Raw genomic sequence first — 20,563 nt, 5'->3', positions numbered from 1 at the left:
CCGTGCGCACTTGGTCTTGTGCTTGCGTGTACACACGAAGGGGGTTAAGTCACTAGCAGGTCTGCACATAAGTTGACCTGGGAGATCGGAAAAATCTCCACTCTTAACCCACCAGGCGGCAGCGACCGGGATTCGAACTCACGACCTCCCGATTAGGAGGCCGACGTCTTACCACCACGCCACTGCGCCCGTCATTTTAATTGTCATTTAGTTATGTGCTCAAACTCTGCAGTTCGCGCTTTCGAAATCGTTATTATTTAAGGTTCCTGATGCTTTGTGTTGAGTGTAATCATGGCTGTTTCATCACTAATTATTCTGTTGGCAGTTTTAATAAACAGTTCAAAACGTGCAATAGATTTTGTGTATGAGTTGTGACAGAAAAAATGATAGATGCTTTCATCAGTGTTGTTCCCAAGTCAGAAATAAAAGGTCACTGTTTGCAAAATTTAAACATATCAATAGGAATGCCTTGTTGTAATGTTAACAGGCAGATGTAAGCAAAGTACATCACAGAAGAAAAACATATAACAGGATGTACATATACACACATTAACACATACAATGCAAACTGCGATAAGTCAACGAATGTGTATTTGTTCAACAGCTCATTTATTTGTCAAAAACAAGAATAAAATTATACACATACACCTTCAGCAATGATGTTTTAATGTGCGCACTTGTTCTTAAATCGCTTCCCTACACTTACCATATTGTTCGAGTCCAAAACCTACTATACTTTGTTCAGTAAGGGAGATTTGACAAAAGGGATGTTGTACAGAGTTGCGAGTGGGACCTCTCTGTAGAGGGTAACAAAAACGGGAAAAAAAGACAACTTACAAGTATGTACAAGAATAAAGTTCTTGCAAAGAATACACTTGCAAAAGGTCTATTGTTGTCAGGTAATGGCAGAAATGCACTCAATGCTGGATTGATCTGGGGCCCTACTACACTCTAAATGAACATGATGGGAATTGCACACACTCACTTATTTGAAACAGTTTGAGAACGGCATTCAAATGTTCTGTTTTGAGAGTTAGCTGCTGTGATCATCTTTTGTGTGCTGAATGAACTGAAAAAGTAAGCTGTTATGGGCTCTCAGTGTGTTCTGCATGATCTGTCAATGTTCTAAATGCAGAACGCTTTCAATAGTCTTGCCGACGTTCTTTCCAGAACAGCACAGTGAAAGTCTGCTAAGATCACAATAAATGCTCTATAGTTTACAGTACACTAATTGAGGTCTTTTTAAATCTCTGCCATGAAACAATTTGAGAACACAAAAAAGTAATTTGACCACTTGCAAGTGTACGGTTCAGATTACCAATGATCTGTTTGAAAGAAAAAATATCGTGTGCAGAATTATGGCACACATATTTTGGTAGTCTTACATTTCACCTAATCATTAACAACATAGAGATCCATATTTAGTATGTTTAAGTTATCTTTTATGTTGAAATCATTGTAAATGTTAGGGCAGAAATGATGTCATAAACACACAAGCTACACCAAGATACCTCAAATTGAAGAAGATTAATGAAGCACAGAAACAACAAATTTTAGTTAAAATTTCAATCAAATGTACACTATCAAGAAAACAATCGTAATTGAGTAGAATCAGAACCAGTGGCCTTTTGGAGAGAGTTACTAAGCCCTCTTCCAAGCATAACATTTTTGGCAAAATAAAGTCAAGACAGAAGAAAATAAATGGCATGCATTTACAATGCAACAGGATTTATTGGGGAACTAATTTACCCCAGAGAAGTGAAACAAATACAGATTAAAACAGAGAACAGTTCTTTGAAATTATTTTGATGTACATGATTGCATAGATTAACTGTGTTGTTTGCAATGTTGATCAATGCCACACACAAATTGACCACTTACAGAATTCATGTACATACATATCACAAACTGGGAAGGAGCGTGATTGACAGTTTGAACTGTGCATGGTATTACAAATTACAATGCTATATTTACTCTGTCATTAGAACTCAGTATTAGAAGCAAAACATAAAACAAATGTCATCGATTTCAAGACACGACTGACAACTTTTAAAGCAAAATGATATAAAATGATTTGAAATTTTCAATGAGAAATAAATGATGACATTATTGTAACCTATTAAAAAAGCTTAATTGTTTTCTATTTATCCTCCAGAATTAGCTTCCCATCAATTGAACATGAATAACAACAACAGGCACTTGTATTGTGGAGAGGAAGTCTTATTATAATACCTTACAACCACTCATCTCAAAAGGTTATGAGTGCAGTCACTGGAGGGTAGTCACATGCTTTGTGCGCCCTTCAATTACTGCATGCACTCAAAATATTACATTTCGTTTTCACCAGTATCGCTATAACATTAACAGCGATCGTTCAGCGATTACTAACTCACAGTACAAAAGAGGGTTTGAATGGGAGATAATGGGCAATGCAGAACTCTTGAATAGATTAGTGACGATCCAAGTGATCAGGCTTGTGTCAGACTGCTTTGATTAGTCTGAGATAGAACACCTGATTGCATTTTCTGCTCAGCTCTGTTCCGGTCATTGCAGAGGTATCTGGCGTCCAAATATTTAGAGTGTACGAGGCACACTTTTGTCGGTCAACATAAAATGTTTAGTGCGTGAACTTTTTACTCTATGAAATAAGCCAAACACGCATACATTTGTAGTGGATTTGACCAAATTTGTTCATAGTACCGGACCTTGCATAATAACACAAACCAGGCCTCGGTCGAGTCTCAAGTGAAATTCTCCTTTATCCGATACTGACAACGATTTTCAAAACACATACTTGATATTCTTTAGTTTAGCTGCCGAGATTGAACCAGTACACATCTGTCATGGGTGATTTTACATACACACATACTCTTTAGTTTAGCTGCCGAGATTGAACCAGTACCACCCAATGATTGCTTTCTGCTTCTTGCCATTCACACAGTGTCAGTCTGGCTGGTTCACCATCCATTCTTGCGTTAAAAAGGGTAAATCCAAAAACAAAGAAACTGCCAGCGTTTTACCACGAAGGGCCATATCAGGGCGGTGCTGCTTTGACATATAACATGCGCCACACGCAAGACAGAAGTCGCAGAACAGGCTTCATGTCTCACCCAGTCACATTATTCTGATTATTCTGACACCGGACCAACCAGTCGTAGCACTAACCCCATAATGCCAGACGACAGGCGGAGCAGCCACTAGATTGCCAATTTTAAAGTCTTAGGTATGACCCGGCCGGGGTTCGAACCCACGACCTCCCGATCACGGGGCGGACGCCTTACCACTAGGCCAACCGTACCGGTCAGAGCTCAGTGACAAGAAGAAAAAAGAGTTGGTGAAATCAAAGGTGTTCAATGAGCAAAAACATACAGAAGGAAGGCTGTTCTCTTAAAACGTTTTATGTTAATGTAAATCCAATAACAAACGTTCCAACAACCTACCTTTCTTGTTTTTTGATTTTAAAAAGGGTAAGCCTGCCCACAATCAAGTTGCGCATTAGAACAAGCAGGCAGCTTCATGGCTGCAGCAACCCTTACTTCATTAGAATGTTTTCTTTGTAAGTGTCTGATGAGCACACTTTGAAATTGGCCACAATATAGGCAAGGTCGTTTCGGTTTCTTGGAAGAAATGTTTGGCAGTCCGTCTGAGGCAGGTGGCAGTCCATTTGAGGCAGGTGGCAGCTCATCTGAGGCAGGTGGCAGTCCGTTTGAGGCAGGTGGCAGTACATCGTGTTTGTCTGGTATTTCTGAAAAAAAACAAAATATGCAAAAAATCCTATTACAAAGTTTTCAAAGATCAAAGCAGCTCTACCCAAGAAAAAAATGAAAACTGAACAACGCTTCTTGAAGAATAACCATGTGATCATATTAGGCATAACCAAAACCAATATCAACGATTATGAAAAGTGATCGCTTCCTGGAAATAAAAGCCCAGGTTCAGATCTTTATGTTCACAACAAAAAGGAGCATGGTAAAAATTTCAAAATGGGGGAATGTTGCAGCAGCTTAACTGAACATTTAGTAACTTTTGCCTGGTCTTTGCAAGACTGGTGAATAACGTGTTTCACAAATATACAATTTCCCTGGAAACCATGGACTCCCAGCATTTTCCTTAGAAACAAATGAAGCTGCATAAGGCAGAGATGCGTGTGTGTGTGTGTGTATGTGTGTGTGTATGTGTGTGTGTGTGTGTGTGTGTTTGTGTGTGTGTGTGTGTGCATGCATGTGTCAGACATGAGGTGAGGAAGCTTTTGAGACCATGTTGCCAGTTTTGGTGAATGCTATTTTTAATTGCTGTCCAGTGTTGTTTTCAAAATTGATGTTTTTTACATTTAGTCAAATTTTGACTTAATGTTTTAACAAAGATGGGAAAATGTAGAGCATGTACAATTCTGTCCACACGAAACTGTTTTCTTGATAGTACACTAGTTGATTGCAACTGCATATGCAAATGTCCTGAACTATAGTCTATAGACAAGTCTTGCTTCTGGCTCAGGAAAGCTGAATTTTAGGTAAATTGGCAAATCATGAAAGGTTGCAGTCATAGAGTCACTACTTCTCAGTTTCTTTCACGGACTTTTACCTTGGCATGTTTTCTTCCTTTTTGCAGGTGGTGACAGCATTGAGTAGTAGTACATGTAGCTTGAAAAAGGTGTGCCATCAGAATCAGAATCACTCTCCGGATCGTAACTGTAGTCTTCATCCTAAAACAAAATATTCACAGTTAAGTTATAGTGATGTCTCTGGCAAGGCGGAACATGCCATCATGTGAAACTCTTTTTTTTATTTTTTATCTAAACATCACAAATGAAAGCTCAAAACGTATTTGTCAGTAGATCTGGAAATCTGGTCATAGGTCCTTTTGAGTAAAACTAAAAGTACTTGGAGGAAGGAGAAAAAATTATCACATTCACACTATTTGACTTGTAATGCGTGTGTGTTAAAGCCCCAGTCCGTCCCAAATGGTTTACAGAACGATTCAAATCTTTTCATGAAAAAGCAGTTCTAACCTTATCGAACACACTTGCAATAGCATTTAGTGAATAGCATTAAATGACACAGTTTTTTTGTTTAGCTCGAGTAAACCACACACCTGTTTTCGTGGTTAATCTAACCCCTGAGCCATCGTGAACCCATGTGATCTACTTTCCCTTTTTTTCTCACAATTTAGTAGTCAGTCCTTGATTTCAATGCGACTCGCTGTATCTGCCATGGCTCGTTATCTAAAACGCAACAAATGGCTGCGAGTCACACGAAGTGAATGGTGTCGGCTGACCGTTCAAAGAAACTGGCGACATGCTGAACATTCGTCTGCTACGAGAAACACGTTTTGCAGGACACGCTTCAGGGCTAGTTTTTAAACTTTAAAATCTTCGAGTTTTACTGATTTTGTCTTAATGAAAAAAGAATTATTTAAGAATATTTGTGTAACAAGCTGTCAATTTATTAGTATAAGTTAGGTCTAGCGCCAAAACGAGCCATCCCATTGTCTGATCAGACAATCCGGCTGGCCACGCAAAAATAAATTCGTTCATAAGTGCTCGCTCTTTTCGGAGGGCACCTACGATGTTCTCAAGTGGTGAGTGTTGAAATGCAAGGGTGTTTGTACTGTGTGTAAAAGCCTGACAGTGTCTGTGATGGTTTACGGGAAGCTGCGTGTGCCTTTAAATTCAACAGGGGACCTAGGTTGATCAAATGTCGTCCTAAAGCTCTAATCATGCAATACTTTTCTTATTTTCAGTCGCCCTAAGGTTTGGTGCTTCTATTTAAATCTCAAATTGCTTAACTTTGTCATAGAGTGAGACTGCAAGTCGCCCACTCGGCCACTATGGTCCCATTAATAGTCGTGTTCAATGTGCTTTTGACACAGATCATCATAATGGTCCCGACTCTCCTCAATTATGCGCTTATCTTGTGTCTTTTCTGGATTACACAGATACTGAAGTAAAATGCAAAAAATCCTTAAAATGTGACCCTCCACCACGAAATGAGTCACATGTCACCTCGCGCGGTTCTGCACTAGGCTTAATATAAGTCCAGGGAGTGTCTGGTAACAGTTTGTGGGTCACCTTAATCACAGGCTTATAAAGTTAAAAAGTCATCCGGAGAGTCAAATTCAGGAAGTAGGTAACCCGTGAGTTAGTTCAAATCGCGAGGCTTTTCGTACCTGTCATCTCCAGATGAGGCTGGTTTTATCGGTACATCTCCAAATGAGGCTGGTGGTAGCGGTACATCTCCAGATGAGGCTGGTGGTAGCGGTACATCTCCAGATGAGGCTGGTGGTAGCGGTACATCTCCAGATGAGGCTGATGAGAAATAAATCAGGTCATCTTTTTACTGACACAAACTTTGAAAGGAATTCCTGTTCACGAACCGCCTTTTTCTTTGTTGTTGTTTTTACATGATGGAAATTGAGCTTTCCACGCTTTGAACAGATCAATACAACTGATCTCGTTTCGTCACTTCATACGAGACTCGCCACGTCATGTCACAAAAGTAGAAACTCAAGAAGTTTAAGAATTGTAAGGCGGCCTTCTGTCATTTTCAAGGGTACCAATTTGAAGCCAATATTTATTAACCAACATGAACCGTAGCCTACCGTACAGTCTAACAGTGTGAAATGTGAATGAGGGTCGCATCAGCAACTTTAGCCTATTCATTTCACCCTCCGGATGGACGGTCTTATCAGACACTGATTTAGTGATAAACACGTAGTATCGATGCAGGCACACTCATTTTCGCAAACAAGCAGTTGCTTCATAAAATAGGTACTTAACAATTGTGCAGCAAGCTGGTTTTAAAAGTGCATGCATGTTCTGCTGTGCAGTGACTTGAATGAGAAGCATTTAACAAGGGTAAAAGATCAAATACGGTGATGCCACACGCTGAAGAATAACATACCTGGAGTCCTGAGCTGCTGCTGAAGGACAGTAAGGTCGGTGGGAAGCTGGACATTGTTGGGAGACGTAAGACGAGACACAGACTGCGCTGGCAACATCATTGCTTGAGGTGCCAAGGCAACGGGGTGCCAACCAGCCATCGAGAAAACCAGACTTTGCTGACTTGTTGTAACCATGCCTGTCAAACAAGTACAATGTATATCACAATGGGCACAAGTCTGTTTTATGTGGGAAAAAGTATAGCCAGTGTTGTTGCCAGCCTAAGAAGACAATAGGTCATTTGGACCTCCCTAAAAAAAAACCAATAAGTCCAAATGTCCTGGCTTTAAAAAAACAATAGGTCCAAATTACCATGCCGTAGTATTATATTGATGAAATTTCCGCTGTTTGCGCCGTTTTCGATAATTAGGTACACCGGCTGGAACGGGTATTTCCGTAAACGCAGCCTCGAGTGTCAATGACGACAAACACAGAGTCAATGACGACAAACACAGAGTCGGCACCGAGTGCATTTTTCACTCGTAGCAAACATGAGCATTTCGATCGGGGTTTGTTTTCCGACTTTGCAACTCCCATTCCATTCATTGCAGACCTTGTCCGCCTTGTACGAATATGTATCGGTCAGTTGACCACCAAAACGTAAAAACTATCGGTCCATCGACCGGACAAGGCTAGGTCCAATGCGTCAAATCAGAAAGGAATGCGTCAGAGACCGAAGACCAAGGCCTGGCAAGAACACTGTATAGCATGTTAAATTCTTTACACAAGAAACTGTTTCCTTGATAGTACAATAAATGATTGCAACTTGACTAGGAAATGTCCTGAACTATAGACCAAGTTGTGGTTTCTGGCTCAGGAGAGTTGAATCTTAAGTAAATTGGTCATCCATGAGTTAAGTAAATTGGTCATCCATGAGTTGTCGCAGTGAGTGAGTTACTACTTCTCACAGTTTCTTTCATTGACTTTTACCTTGGCAAGTTTTCTTCCTTTGTGCAGGTGGTGACAGCATAGGGTAATCGCAGGAAGAAGGTGTGCTATCAGAATCAAAATCACTCTCCGGACGGTATAAGTCTTCATCCTAAAACAAAATATTCACAGTTAAGTTAATGTGATGTCTCTTGCAAGGCGGAGCATAGAATCATGTGGAACTTTTATTTAAACATCACAATGTAAACCCCAAAGAGTATGCGTAAGTAGATCGGAATATCGAGTCAAAGGTCCTTTTCAGTAAAAGGACTTGGAGAAAGTATGAACACATTCACACCATTTTTGACATTATCATATATATACTGTTCAAAAAAAGAAACGCATAGCTTGTAATATTTGGTTAATTTAGTTATATGGCTACAAGGATATCCACCAAACTGCAGAAAATGTTTATCTGGTCGTCGACCTTTCGTCCATTGCCACAAGTGAGCTCTGCACGTGACGCATGCGTTATCAGTGGCTACAATGTCAAAATTGCTCATTTGGCATGACCACTCGTCATGCTTCAGTGTAATCTCGTGAAACTCGGGGAATATTGAGCTCTCACCATGTCTTCCAAAACCCATAAAAGCGGATTGTTCGCCACAAAGAAATCAGACGACAATTCAGCGACGAAAGATGGCCCGATTGAGCAGAGAAGACCGCCAAATTGCATTGGGTCGTTTACAAGCAGGCCAAAGTCAAAGTGCAATCGCCAGGCACTTCCACGTGTCCCAGGGCACCATCAGTAGACTGTGGGTCAGGTTTCAAGCCACTGGCTCCGTTGCTGACTTGCCACGAGCGGGAAGACCAAGGGCGACAACTGCTGCTCAGGACCGTTTCATACGGCTCCGCCACCTCCGGAATCGTTTCCTGTCGGCCTCATCTTCTGTCCAGGCTCTCCCCGGGCCACACCGATTATCGGACCAGACCGTGCAGTACCGCCTGCATAAAGCTGGTTTGAGAGCTCGCAGACCTCACAGAGGAGCTGTCCTCACCCGCCGCCATCGCCAGAACCGAGTGCAGTGGGGCAACCAGCACCTTCGCTGGACCGTCCGGAATCACTGGAGACACGTGTGGTTCAGCGACGAGTCCTACTTCCTGCTCCAGCGACATGATGGTCGGAGGAGGGTCTACCGGAGAGTAAACGAACGTTACGCGCCCAACTGTGTGGATGAGGCACCCATTCATGGTGGTGGAGGCGTCATGGTGTGGGGGCGATCAATACCGCTGGAAGGAGCACCCTGGTGCACGTCCAAGGGCGCATAACTGCCCAGCGATACGTGGAGGAAATTCTGCGCCCACACGCCCTTCCTCTTCTGGCTGACCAGGATGCCATATTCCAGCAGGACAACGCTCGCCCGCACACAGCACGACTCACCACCCAGTTCCTCACCGACCACCATGTCCAGGTGCTTCCCTGGCCATCCATGTCGCCAGACATGAACCCGATAGAACACCTCTGGGATGAATTGGACAGACGTGTGCGCAGGCAAGAAGAAGCGCCAGCAAATCACCGCGATCTATTGCAGGCACTTCAGGAGGAGTGGGACACCATCCCACAGCAAGATATCCGGCATCTGATCCAGTCCATGCCCAGAAGGTGCCGGGCAGTTGTTGCTGCTCAAGGCAGTCACACCCCCTACTGACTTGACAGCCTCGGCACCCAATCGTATTGATTGACTGATTGATTTGAAGATGCAAATGAACTGTGTGTGCATTCAACTGTGTCCATACCAAAATTCAAACAAATAATCTAAATATTGGATTTTCTGTTATTTTTTTCGAAAAATAAAACAAATTTGGCAAGTAGCAACTATGCGTTTCTTTTTTTGAACAGTATATATAATATGCGTGTGTGTCAAATTCCACAGGGGAGCTAGGTCGAACATATGTCATCCTAAAGCTCCAATTCAGCAATTGTACAATACTTTCAATGTATTTTCTTTCGCCCTAAGGTTTGGTGCTTCCTTTCAAATCTCAAATGTCATTTTAGTGACAACCCAGATCCAATTCACCAAATGTCGCCCTAAAGCTCCCATTATACAATACTTTTGATTAGGGCGACCAAAAATATAACATATATTGTGCTAAATCCTACAGGGGAGCTAGGTCGACCAAATGTCGTCCTAAAGCTCCAATTGTACAATACTTTCAACTTATATTCTGTCGCCCTAAGGTTTGGTGATTCTTTTCAAATCTCAAATTTCATTTTTACTGACAACCCAGATCACATTGCCTATCAAGCAGACATACAAGCTAATGTCGACACATGCTTCCAGACAAATTTGCAATAACAATAGAACCTTTTCCCATAATACCATGGCAGCTTAGTACACCTGCCTTTCCTTGAGTCTCCACAATCATCATTCTGATTATTCTGAGACTATGATGCATGCTGGGTGTGTTTCTGCGGGTTGCATTGACCCGAGTTGGACATTGGCGTCAGGATCAAGTCCAAGCATGATTTTGAGGGCATATGTACTCAGAATACTGAATAGACCTCAGTTTAAAATCTCATCCCAAAGAGTAGTGAGACACCGCCCTCCATGTGGGGTCAAGTTAACAGCAGTGTACAACTCAGACAGTCACTTATCCAAGTACTGCCTAGGCTCGGCATTGCTTAACTTTGTCATTGAGTGAGACTGCAAGCCGCCCACTCGGCCACTATGGTCCAATAAATATTCGTGTTAAAATAAATGTGATGCTTTTGACACAGATCATCATAATGGTCCTGACTTGCCTCATTTATGTGCTTATCTTGTGTGTTTTTCTGGATTACACAGGTACCGTAGTTAATGTCCAACTATCCTAAAAATTAACAGTTTCTTGGTGGTGAATGCAAGTACGTGTAAGAATGTTGTGCCTTTTACATACTTTCTTTTTATTCTAAATTCAACCAATATACATGTGTATGTGTTAAAGCTTACAGGGGAGTTAAGTCGACCAAATGTCGCCCTAAAGATCCCATTATACACTACTTTCCACTTAGGATGACCATAGTATTTGTGCTTCCATTGGACTGACAATAATTACCCCCGGGGGGGGGGGGGGGGGGTGTGGCGGGGCCCAATTCCCATTTCCTGTGAAAAGTTAAAAAAGTCATCCGGAGAGTCAAATTCAGGAAGTAGGTAACCCGTGAGTTAGTTCAAATCGCAAGGCTTTTCGTACCTGTTCATCTCCAGAAGAGGCTGGTTTTATCGGTACATCTCCAGATGAGGCTGGTGGTAGCGGTACATCTCCAGATGAGGCTGGTGGTAGCGGTACATCTCCAGATGAGGCTGATGAAAAAAAATCAGGTCATCTTTTTACTGACACATACTTTGAAAGGAATTCCTGTTCCCGAACCGCCTTTTTCTTTGGCCCAGCTGAGGATCCACCTCTTTGTTGTTGTTTTTGCCTGATGGAAATTGAGCTTTCCACGCTTTGAACAGATCAATACAACTGATCTCGTTTCTTCACTTCATACAAAACTCGGTCACGTCATGTCACAAAAGTAGAAACTCAAGAAGTTTAAGAATTGTAAGGCGGCCTTCTGTCATTTTCAAGGGTACCAATTTGAAGCCAATATTTATCAACCAACATGAACCGTAGCCTACCGTACAGTCTGACAGTGTGAAATATGAATGGGGGTCGCATCAGCAACTTTAGCCTATTCATTTCACCCTCCGGAAGGACGGTCTAATCAGTCACTGATTTAGTGATAAACACGTAGTATTGATGCAGGCACACTCATTTTCGCAAACAAGCAGTTGCTTCATAAAATAGGTACTTAACAATTGTGCAGCGAGCTGGTTTTAAAAGTTCATGCATGTTCTGCTGTGCAGTGACTTGAATGAGAAGCATTTAACAAGGGTAAAAGATCAAATACGGTGATGCCACACGCTGAAGAATAACATACCTGTAGTCCTGAGCTGCTGCTGAAGGACAGTAAGGTCGGTGGGAAGCTGGACATTGTTGGGAGACGTAAGACGAGACACAGACTGCGCTGGCAACATCATTGCTTGAGGTGCCAAGGCAACGGGGTGCCAACCAGCCATCGAGAAAACCAGACTTTGCTGACTTGTTGTAACCATGCCTGTCAAACAAGTACAATGTACATATCACAATGGGCACAAGTCTTTTTTATGTGGGAAAAAGTATAGCCAGTGTTGTTGCCAGCCTAAGAAGACAATAGGTCATTTGGACCTCCCTAAAAAAAAACAATAAGTCCAAATGTCCTGACTTTAAAAAAACAATAGGTCCAAATTACCATGCCGTAATATTATATTGATGAAATTTCCGCTGTTTGCGCCGTTTTCGATAATTAGGTACACCGGCTGGAACGGGTATTTCCGTAAACGCAGCCTCGAGTGTCAAAGACGACAAACACAGAGTCAATGACGACAAACACAGAGTCGGCACCGAGTGCATTTTTCACTCGTAGCAAACATGAGCATTTCGATCGGGGTTTGTTTTCCGACTTTGCAACTCCCATTCCATTCATTGCAGACCTTGTCCGCCTTGTACGAATATGTATCGGTCAGTTGACCACCAAAACGTAAAAACTATCGGTCCATCGACCGGACAAGGCTAGGTCCAATGCGTCAAATCAGAAAGGAATGCGTCACAGACAAAAGACCGAGGCCTGGCAACAACACCGTATAGCATGTTAAATTCTTTACACAAGAAACTGTTTCCTTGATAGTACAATAATTGATTGCAACTCGACTAGGAAATGTCCTGAACTATAGACCAAGTTGTGGTTTCTGGCTCAGGAAAGCTGAATTTTAAGTAAATTGGTCAACCATGAATTGTCGCAGTCAGTGAGTTACTACTTCTCACAGTTTCTTTCATTGACTTTTACCTTGGCAAGTTTTCTTCCTTTGTGCAGGTGGTGACAGCATAGGGTAATCGCAGGAAGAAGGTGTGCTATCAGAATCAAAATCACTCTCCTGACAGTAGTCTTCATCCTAAAACAAAATATTCACAGTTAAGTTAATGTGATGTCTCTTGCAAGGCGGAGCATAGAATCATGTGGAACTTTTATTTAAACTAAAACATCACAATTTAAACCCCAAAAGGTATTTGTAAGTAGATCGGAATATCGGGTCAATTTTTGAAAAAGGACTTGGAGAAAGTATGATCACATTCACACCATTTTTGACATATATATATACATGCGTGTGTGTTAAATCCCACAGGGGAGCTAGGTCGATCGACCAAATGTCATCCTAAAGCTCCTATTGTACAATACTTTCAACGTATTTTCTTTCGCCCTAAGGTTTGGTGATTCTTTTCAAATCTCAAAAAAAGTGTTGCTGTCTGATGTTGATGTCGTGTACCAAGAAGAAATAAAAACGTGTATAAAAAAAAAAAAACTGAAAAAATAAAATTCTCAAAAAAGTAATATGTCATTTTTTTTTAGTAACAACCCAGATCCAATTCGCCAAATGTCGCCCTAACGCTCCCATTATACAATACTTTTGATTAGGGCGACCAAAATTATAACATATATATATATATATATATGCATGTGTGTTAAATCCCACAGGGGAGCTAGGTCGACCAAATGTCATCCTAAAGCTCCTATTGTACAATACTTTCACATATTTTTTTCGCCCTAAGGTTTGGTGCTTCCTTTCAAATCTAAAAAAAAGTGTTGCTGTCTGATGTTGATGTCGTGTACCAAGAAGAAACAAGAAGAGCAAACGCTCGATCGAGTCACTTTCGCAGTTCTGAATATTATATGAGGCATCAGATGGACAGGAAGAAATTGCTATTCACAACACAATGAGTCACGTTCACATAAAATTTGAGCCCGGTCACTTTTATAGTTTCCGAGAAAAGCCCAACGTTAAGTTGTGTGTTGCCGAACAGAAAAGGCTAGTTATCTCCCTTGTTTTTCTGATAACGTTCGTAAAAGGCTACAGATGTAAATACTTTGATGTAAAGAATAATCCTACAAAGTTTCAATCACATCCGATGAACTTTGTCAAAGATATAAAATGTCTAATTTTTCCTTTGACGCTGACCTGTGACCTTGAAAAAGGTCAAAGGTCAACGAAACCATCGTTAAAGTGTAGAGGTCATTGGAGGTCACGACTAAACAAAATATGAGCCCGATCGCTTTGATAGTTTCCGAGAAAAGTCCAACGTTAAGGTGGTGTCTACGGACGGCCGGCCGGACGGCCGGCCGGACAGACTAACACTGACCGATTACATAGAGTCACTTTTTCTCAAGTGACTCAATAAAAACGTGTATAAAAAAAAAATCTCAAAAAAGTAAAATGTCATTTTAGTAACAACCCAGATCCAATTCGCCAAATGTCGCCCTAAAGCTCCCATTATACAATACTTTTGATTAGGGCAACCAAAATTATAACATATATATTGTGTTAAATCCTATAGGGGAGTTAGGTCAACCAAATGTCGTCCTAAAGGTAAAGCTCCAATTGTACAATACTTTCAACTTATATTTTGTCGCCCTAAGGTTTGGTGATTCTTTTAAAATCTCAAATTTCATTTTACTGACAACCCAGATCCCATTCTCTATCAAGCAGACATACAAGCTTATGTCGACACATGCTTCCAGACAAATTTGCAATAACAATAGAATCATTTCCCATAATACTATGGCAGCTTAGCACACCTGCCTTTCGTTGAGTCTCCACAATCATCATTTTGATTATTCTGAGACTATGATGCATGCTGGGTGTGTTTCTGCAGGTTGCATTGACCCGAGTTGGACATTGGCGTCAGGATCAAGTCCAAGCTTGATTTTGAGTGCATATATGTACTCAGAATACTGAATAGACCTCCCTTTAAAATCTCATCCCAAAGAGTAGTGAGACACCGCCCTCCATGAGGGGTCAAGTTAACAGCAGTGTACAACTCAGACAGTCACTTATCCAAGTACTTGGCTAGGCTCGGCATTGCTTAACTTTGTCATTGAGTGAGACTGCAAGCAGCCCACTCGGCCACTATGGTCCAATAAATATTCGTGTTAAAATAAATGTGATGCTTTTGACACAGATCATCATAATGGTCCTGACTTGCCTCAATTATGTGCTTATCTTGTGTGTTTTTCTGGATTACACAGGTACTGTAGTTAATGTCCAACTATCCTAAAAATTAACAGTTTCTTGGTAGTGAATGCGAGTACGTGTAAGAATGTTGTGACTTTTACATACTTTCTTTTTATTCTAAATTCAACCAATCTATATATGTACGTGTGTGTGTGTTAAAGCCAAATGTTGCCCTAAAGCTCCCATTATACAAAACATTCCACTTAGGCATAGGGCGACCGACAAGTATGGGTTATATGAAGTCTTATATCGCGCGCGTATCTCCAGACTCGGACTCAAGGCGCCGTGTGAGATGGATTTTTTTACACAATACATCACGCATTCACATCGACCAGCAGATCGCAGCCATTTCGGCGCATATCCTACTGTTCACGGCCTATTATTCAAAGTCACACGGGTATTTTGGTGGACATTTTTTTAATCTATGGCTATACAATTTTGCCAGGAAAGACCCTTTTGTCAATCGTGGGATCTTTAACGTGCACACCCCAATGTAGTGTACACGAAGGGACCTCGGTTTTTCGTCTCATCCGAAAGACTAGCACTTGAACCCACCACCTAGGTTAGGAAAGGGGGGAGAAAATTGCTAACGCCCCGACACAGGGTCGAACTCACTTCCGAGCGCAAGTGCGTTACCACTCGGCCACCCATTGGTGCCTTTTCTCCAATTTCATTAGACTGACAACATCGACCTAGAGGTGGCTAAATCCCATTTCCTGGAAAGTTTAAAAAATAAAAGCGGTCAATTTTCGTCCTGATATGGCTCTGCGTAGTCGGCTGGACGTTAAGCAACAAATAAACAAACAAAAACGGTCAATTTCATAATGGAGGTAACCCGTGAGTAAGTTCAAAATCACAATGCTTTTCGTACCTGTTCATCTCCAAATGAGGCTGGTGGTATCGGTACATTTCCAGATGAGGCTTTTGGTAGCGGTACATCTCCAGATGAGGCTGGTGGTATCAGTACATCTCCAGATAAGGCTGGTGGTATCGGTACATTTCCAGATGAGGCTGGTGGTATCGGTACATTTCCAGATAAGACTGGTGATAGCGGTACATCTCCAGATGAGGCTGATGATAGCGGTACATCTCCAGATGAGGCTGGTGATAGCGGTACATCTCCAGATGAGGCTGGTGGTATCGGTACATTTCCAGATAAGGCTGGTGATAGCGGTACATCTCCAGATGAGGTTGGTGGTATCAGTACATCTCCAGATAAGGCTGGTGATAGCGGTACATCTCCAGATGAGGCTGGTGATACTGGTACATGTCCAGATAAGACTGGTGAAACTGGTACATATCCAGATAAGGCTGGTGATACTGGTAAATCTCCAGATGAGGCTGGTGATGGCGGTACATCTCCAGATGAGGCTGGTGATACTGGTACATCTCCAGATAAGGCTTGTGATACTAGTACATCTCCAGACGAGGCTGGCAATACTTGTACATCTCCAAATGAGGCTGGCAATACTGGTACATCTCCAGATGAGGCCTGAGGTACCAGTACATCTCCAGATGAGGCTGATAAAAAACAAATCATATCTTTTAACTGACAGAAGCATGTGTTGCATATATATATATATTGTAATACAGACCTTGGGACCTCAATTTTGCCATGGAGTTTAACAAAAAAAAAGCTACGTGCATTTTCAGAAAAATGAGAGTACTCCACATAACTTTTAATCATTCATTTCAAACATGCTGCACACACCGTCATTGATAAAAAAAAAAAGATGGAAATCTTTGTTGATTTTTTCTTTAAGAGAAGACCTAATGTCATTAGACATCTGTTTCATCATTGCTGTAGCCTTCTTGCAGGAACACTTAGACTTCTGCGCGATGTTTAAGACAGGAAACACACTTTTGACAGCTTGTAAAATCACATCTGCTGTGCTCAATGACAAATTCATTTTCACTATCAGCTCGGATAACATCGCTTTGGCATGTACTGCACCCTGTTCCTCGGGTAGATCTTTTGCAAAAGACAAAGTCTGTGATGCTCCTCATGCTGGCAGCGGCTTTTCTTGGTGTTGTCAATTTCAGGATCCCTATGAGTCTAGCTTTGACATGCAGTGTCTATCGATGTCAAACTTGGAAAACATACGTTGAAAGGAATTCCTGTTCCCGAACAGCCTTTTTCTTTGCTCCTGCTGAGGATCCACCTCTTTGTTGTTGTTTTTGCATGATAAAAATTGAGCTTTCCACGCTTTGAGCTGATCAACGCAACTGATCTCGTTTAGTCACTTCATACGAGATTCAAAATGGCCATAGTAACAGGTTGTTTTTTTACACTAACTGAGTGAACCGAAAGTAGAAACTCAAGAAGTCTAGGAATTATTTCTCTTTTTTTCCACAGACCGTATCAATCGTAATTTAGAAAATCAAGAGTACAAAATATGGCAAAATCTTACGGGTTCCCTTTTCTGTACTATAAATAGCAATAAAATGATCACAAGATCAAGAAGGGGCATTTACAGGCTTCATGGCCTATCTAATACTAATGTACATTTGAAACTTAGTCAGGTATAGATTACATTCAAAAAGCAGAGGGGTGGACTTTTTCTTGGGTTCCTACCATTGTAAGTTTTTGTTAAAACTTTAAACAATTAAAGTAAAGGTTAATGTATTGGCAAAACAAAGACGAGAACCGAAAAATGCCACACTATGAAAATAAGTATGATAAAATGAAGTCGCAGTAACACTAAGCTTTCAGTTTTATGGGAAAAGTATATATTTCACGACGTTACAAAAACATATTGAACGGAATTGCCACCACCAAGGAATATGATAGCCATGCCTTCAACCCTATTCAACGAAGAGGAAATCTGTATCTGTCAAGTCAATGCTGGTGTCTTGATTACCGCTTTACTGCTTTAAAGAAATGTGCCAACCTTGTGTTTTTTCTTCTGTGACTCGACGGCCTCCAGCTCCTCTTGCAGTACCACAACTCGTTTGGACAGCTGCTAGTTGCGGAATGACAGACTGTCGACCTCCTGCTGGTACTTTCTGTTCCATTGTTCCTTCTCTTTCAGGTGCTCCTATACAACAGGCACAAGAACCAATTGTATTTATGGTCAGTTGACAAAGCCATCTACTTTCAGTACATTTGACACTTTTCAACAATTTAGTCTTATGGTATGAATATTCTTCAAATGGCAAACAATTTTCTAATTACATTCAAAGTTATTCTTATAATTATCATATGTTAAAAGGCTTTTCTGGTTAATGTTAATTGTAATTCAATCAAGTTTGCGTTTTAATGAAACAGATCCTGTGATTGGTCAGAATGCCCCAACTCATTAAAAATTACCGGTCATTAAATAGAGCTTAAACAATGACCACGAGTTGATTAGTGGAAAATAAACCACGAGTGGGTATTTGCAGCCTCTTGGTAATTCACGAGTGTGCGGAGCAGGTTGTTAATGAATTTTTTAGCTAGTGGCTATCGACAATTAGTCACCGGTAATTTGTAATGAGTTGGGACATTCTGACCAATCACAGGATCTGTTTCATTAAAACGCAAACTTGATTGTATTACAATTGTCGATAACCACTCGCTAAAAAATCCATTAACAACCTGCTGGCGAGGCGTATTGATACAGCCTCAACTAGTCTCGGTTAGCTTTGAGGGTCATTTTACAAGTAGGAAATATGAAGGCCAACGAAATACCGAGACCATAAGGTATGCGAAGTGATGACGTTGAGTACGTGACGTAAGTTAATGCATGAATTCTTCCGGACTACGTCAGTCAATTCCAAAGATCGCTTTTGTGATGAAAAGAATTTGTTTTAGAGTTTGCTGTCCAGAAACCCGTCAAAAAAGAAGGGAAAATGTGTGTGAAAGAAAACAAAACAGGAGCAGAGTGATACGATAGGAATACAGAGACATTTCTTGGGACTTGACCCTTGCAGGTAGGTGGACTGAAAGTAGTGTGTGAACAGAACAGAACCAATTCTGTCTGTTTACAACCGCATGAAAGCAGGAAAGAGATTGTCGTCAGATTCAATTACAATAACATTAACATGCTTCCATTTGAAACTTCTCGGTCTTCATCGTGGATTGACGCCCTCCCAAAGTCTAATTGAAGCCCTCCGTCGCTTCGCTCCGTCGGGCTTCAATTAGCTTTTGTCGGGCGTCAATCCCCGATGAAGACTTCGAAGTTTCAAATGGAAGCATGTTAATCACTTAATGTGTAACTGAACAGGTGGGGGCCTCATCAGATCAAAAAGCTGTGTCTGGCAAGAACCGTAGTGAAGGCATTACATCCGCATCAAAGCGACGAAGGAAAGTGTCCATTCTAGCTCTGCCCTCTAAAGTCAAACAGCAGTAAGTCCACTCATAATAAAGCCAAAATGAAGTATTGCCAGTCATAATTATGATAATATGACTGGCAATACTTCATTTTGGCTTTGATTTTTGTTTGTATGTTTGCTTAACGCCCAGCCGACCACGAAGGGCCATATCAGGGCGGTGCTGCTTTGACATATAACGTGCGCCACACACAAGACAGAAGTTGCAGCACAGGCTTCATGTCTCACCCAGTCACATTATTCTGACACCGGACCAACCAGGCCTAGCACTAACCCCATAATGCCAGACGCCAGGCGGAGCAGCCACTAGATTGCCAATTTTAAAGTCTTAGGTATGACCCGGCCGAGGTTCGAACCCACGACCTCCCGATCACGGGGCGGACGCCTTACCACTAGGCCAACCGTGCCGGTTTTTGGCTTTGAAGGGCAGGCTAAAGGTAGTCACTTTGATTAACTGGAAATAATTCATGCAAGTTTTTGTCTTAGCTTTTCTTACCTGAATTATTGCGTAAAGCCATGAGGACCACTCATCCTCCTACCTCTGGTGTAATGAGGGTAGTAGTCCATTTTTGCCGCAAGTACCTGGATAAAAAAAAGCATACACAATAAAATATTTTGTGTTGCCTCAACGTGCATGTCCACCCCCCCCCCTCCCCCATGTGACCATCTTATCAAGTTGCAGATATTGCTAGTGGTCAGTGTGTTCCCAACACAAATGTGACAAAGGGGTGCTGGTTTTTGTTTTATTAGGTTGAACTTGAAGAATTTTGTAGTAATGAATGTTTTTTGTTCACATCAATTTTGACTCGGTTTAAAGACTTTCATCTGGAATGTTCATAGATCAACCCATAAAAGTTTATCAAATTCCCTTACCAATAAATACACTTTAATTTTCCATGACCAGTGGCTGAACTTCTGTAACACTGACATTCAATTACAATAACATTAACATGCTTCCATTTGAAACTTCTCGGTCTTCATCGTGGATTGACGCCCTCCCAAAGTCTATAGTAATTGAAGCCCTCCGTCGCTTCGCTCTGTCGGGCTTCAATTAGCTTTTGTCGGGCGTCAGTCCCCGATGAAGACTTCGAAGTTTCAAATGGAAGCATGTTAATCACTTAATGTGTAACTGAACAGGTGGGGGCCTCATCAGATCAAAAAGCTGTGTCTGGCAAGAACCGTAGTGAAGGCATTACATCCGCATCAAAGCGACGAAGGAAAGTGTCCATTCTAGCTCTGCCCTCCAAAGTCAAACAGCAGTAAGTCCACTCATAATAAAGCCAAAATGAAGTATTGCCAGTCATAATTATGATAATATGAC

The 20,563-nt window shown here is 41.5% G+C and overlaps 1 protein-coding gene across 2 annotated transcripts; it reads right to left on the bottom strand.

Moving 5' to 3' along the window:
* Positions 1 to 590: 590 nt before the first annotated feature.
* Positions 591 to 19,855, bottom strand: LOC138973721 (uncharacterized). 2 transcript variants are annotated; one of them, XM_070346449.1, is made up of 11 exons: positions 19,739 to 19,855; positions 17,823 to 17,969; positions 15,803 to 16,452; positions 12,711 to 12,816; positions 11,766 to 11,942; positions 11,036 to 11,145; positions 7,868 to 7,976; positions 6,900 to 7,076; positions 6,166 to 6,304; positions 4,582 to 4,702; positions 591 to 3,745 (listed from the first exon to the last, which is right to left on the bottom strand). In XM_070346449.1, the coding sequence occupies exons 1-11, from the start codon at positions 19,758 to 19,760 to the stop codon at positions 3,533 to 3,535; spliced, it is 1,971 nt and encodes a 656-aa protein (XP_070202550.1). In that variant the 5' UTR covers positions 19,761 to 19,855; the 3' UTR covers positions 591 to 3,532. The 2 variants fall into 2 exon arrangements, with proteins under 2 accessions (XP_070202550.1, XP_070202551.1); XM_070346450.1 differs by lacking the exons at positions 11,036 to 11,145; positions 11,766 to 11,942; positions 12,711 to 12,816 and having other exon boundaries at positions 19,739 to 19,854.
* Between the last annotated feature and the right edge of the window lie 708 nt (positions 19,856 to 20,563).

Source organism: Littorina saxatilis, linkage group LG8 (assembly GCF_037325665.1).
Source record: "Littorina saxatilis isolate snail1 linkage group LG8, US_GU_Lsax_2.0, whole genome shotgun sequence".
In the NCBI taxonomy this organism is placed as follows: Eukaryota; Metazoa; Mollusca; class Gastropoda; order Littorinimorpha; family Littorinidae; genus Littorina; species Littorina saxatilis.
This window is presented reverse-complemented; position numbering and strand designations above follow the sequence as displayed.

Coding starts and splice junctions, on each gene's coding strand:
- LOC138973721 (XM_070346449.1), bottom strand. CDS start 19,760: ATGGCTTTACGCAATAATTCAG. Junction 6,305..6,899: donor GCAGCAGCTCAGGACTCCAG/GTATGTTATTCT, acceptor ATTTCTCATCAG/CCTCATCTGGAGATGTACCG. Junction 3,746..4,581: donor AAGGAAGAAAACATGCCAAG/GTAAAAGTCCGT, acceptor GTTTTTTTTCAG/AAATACCAGACAAACACGAT.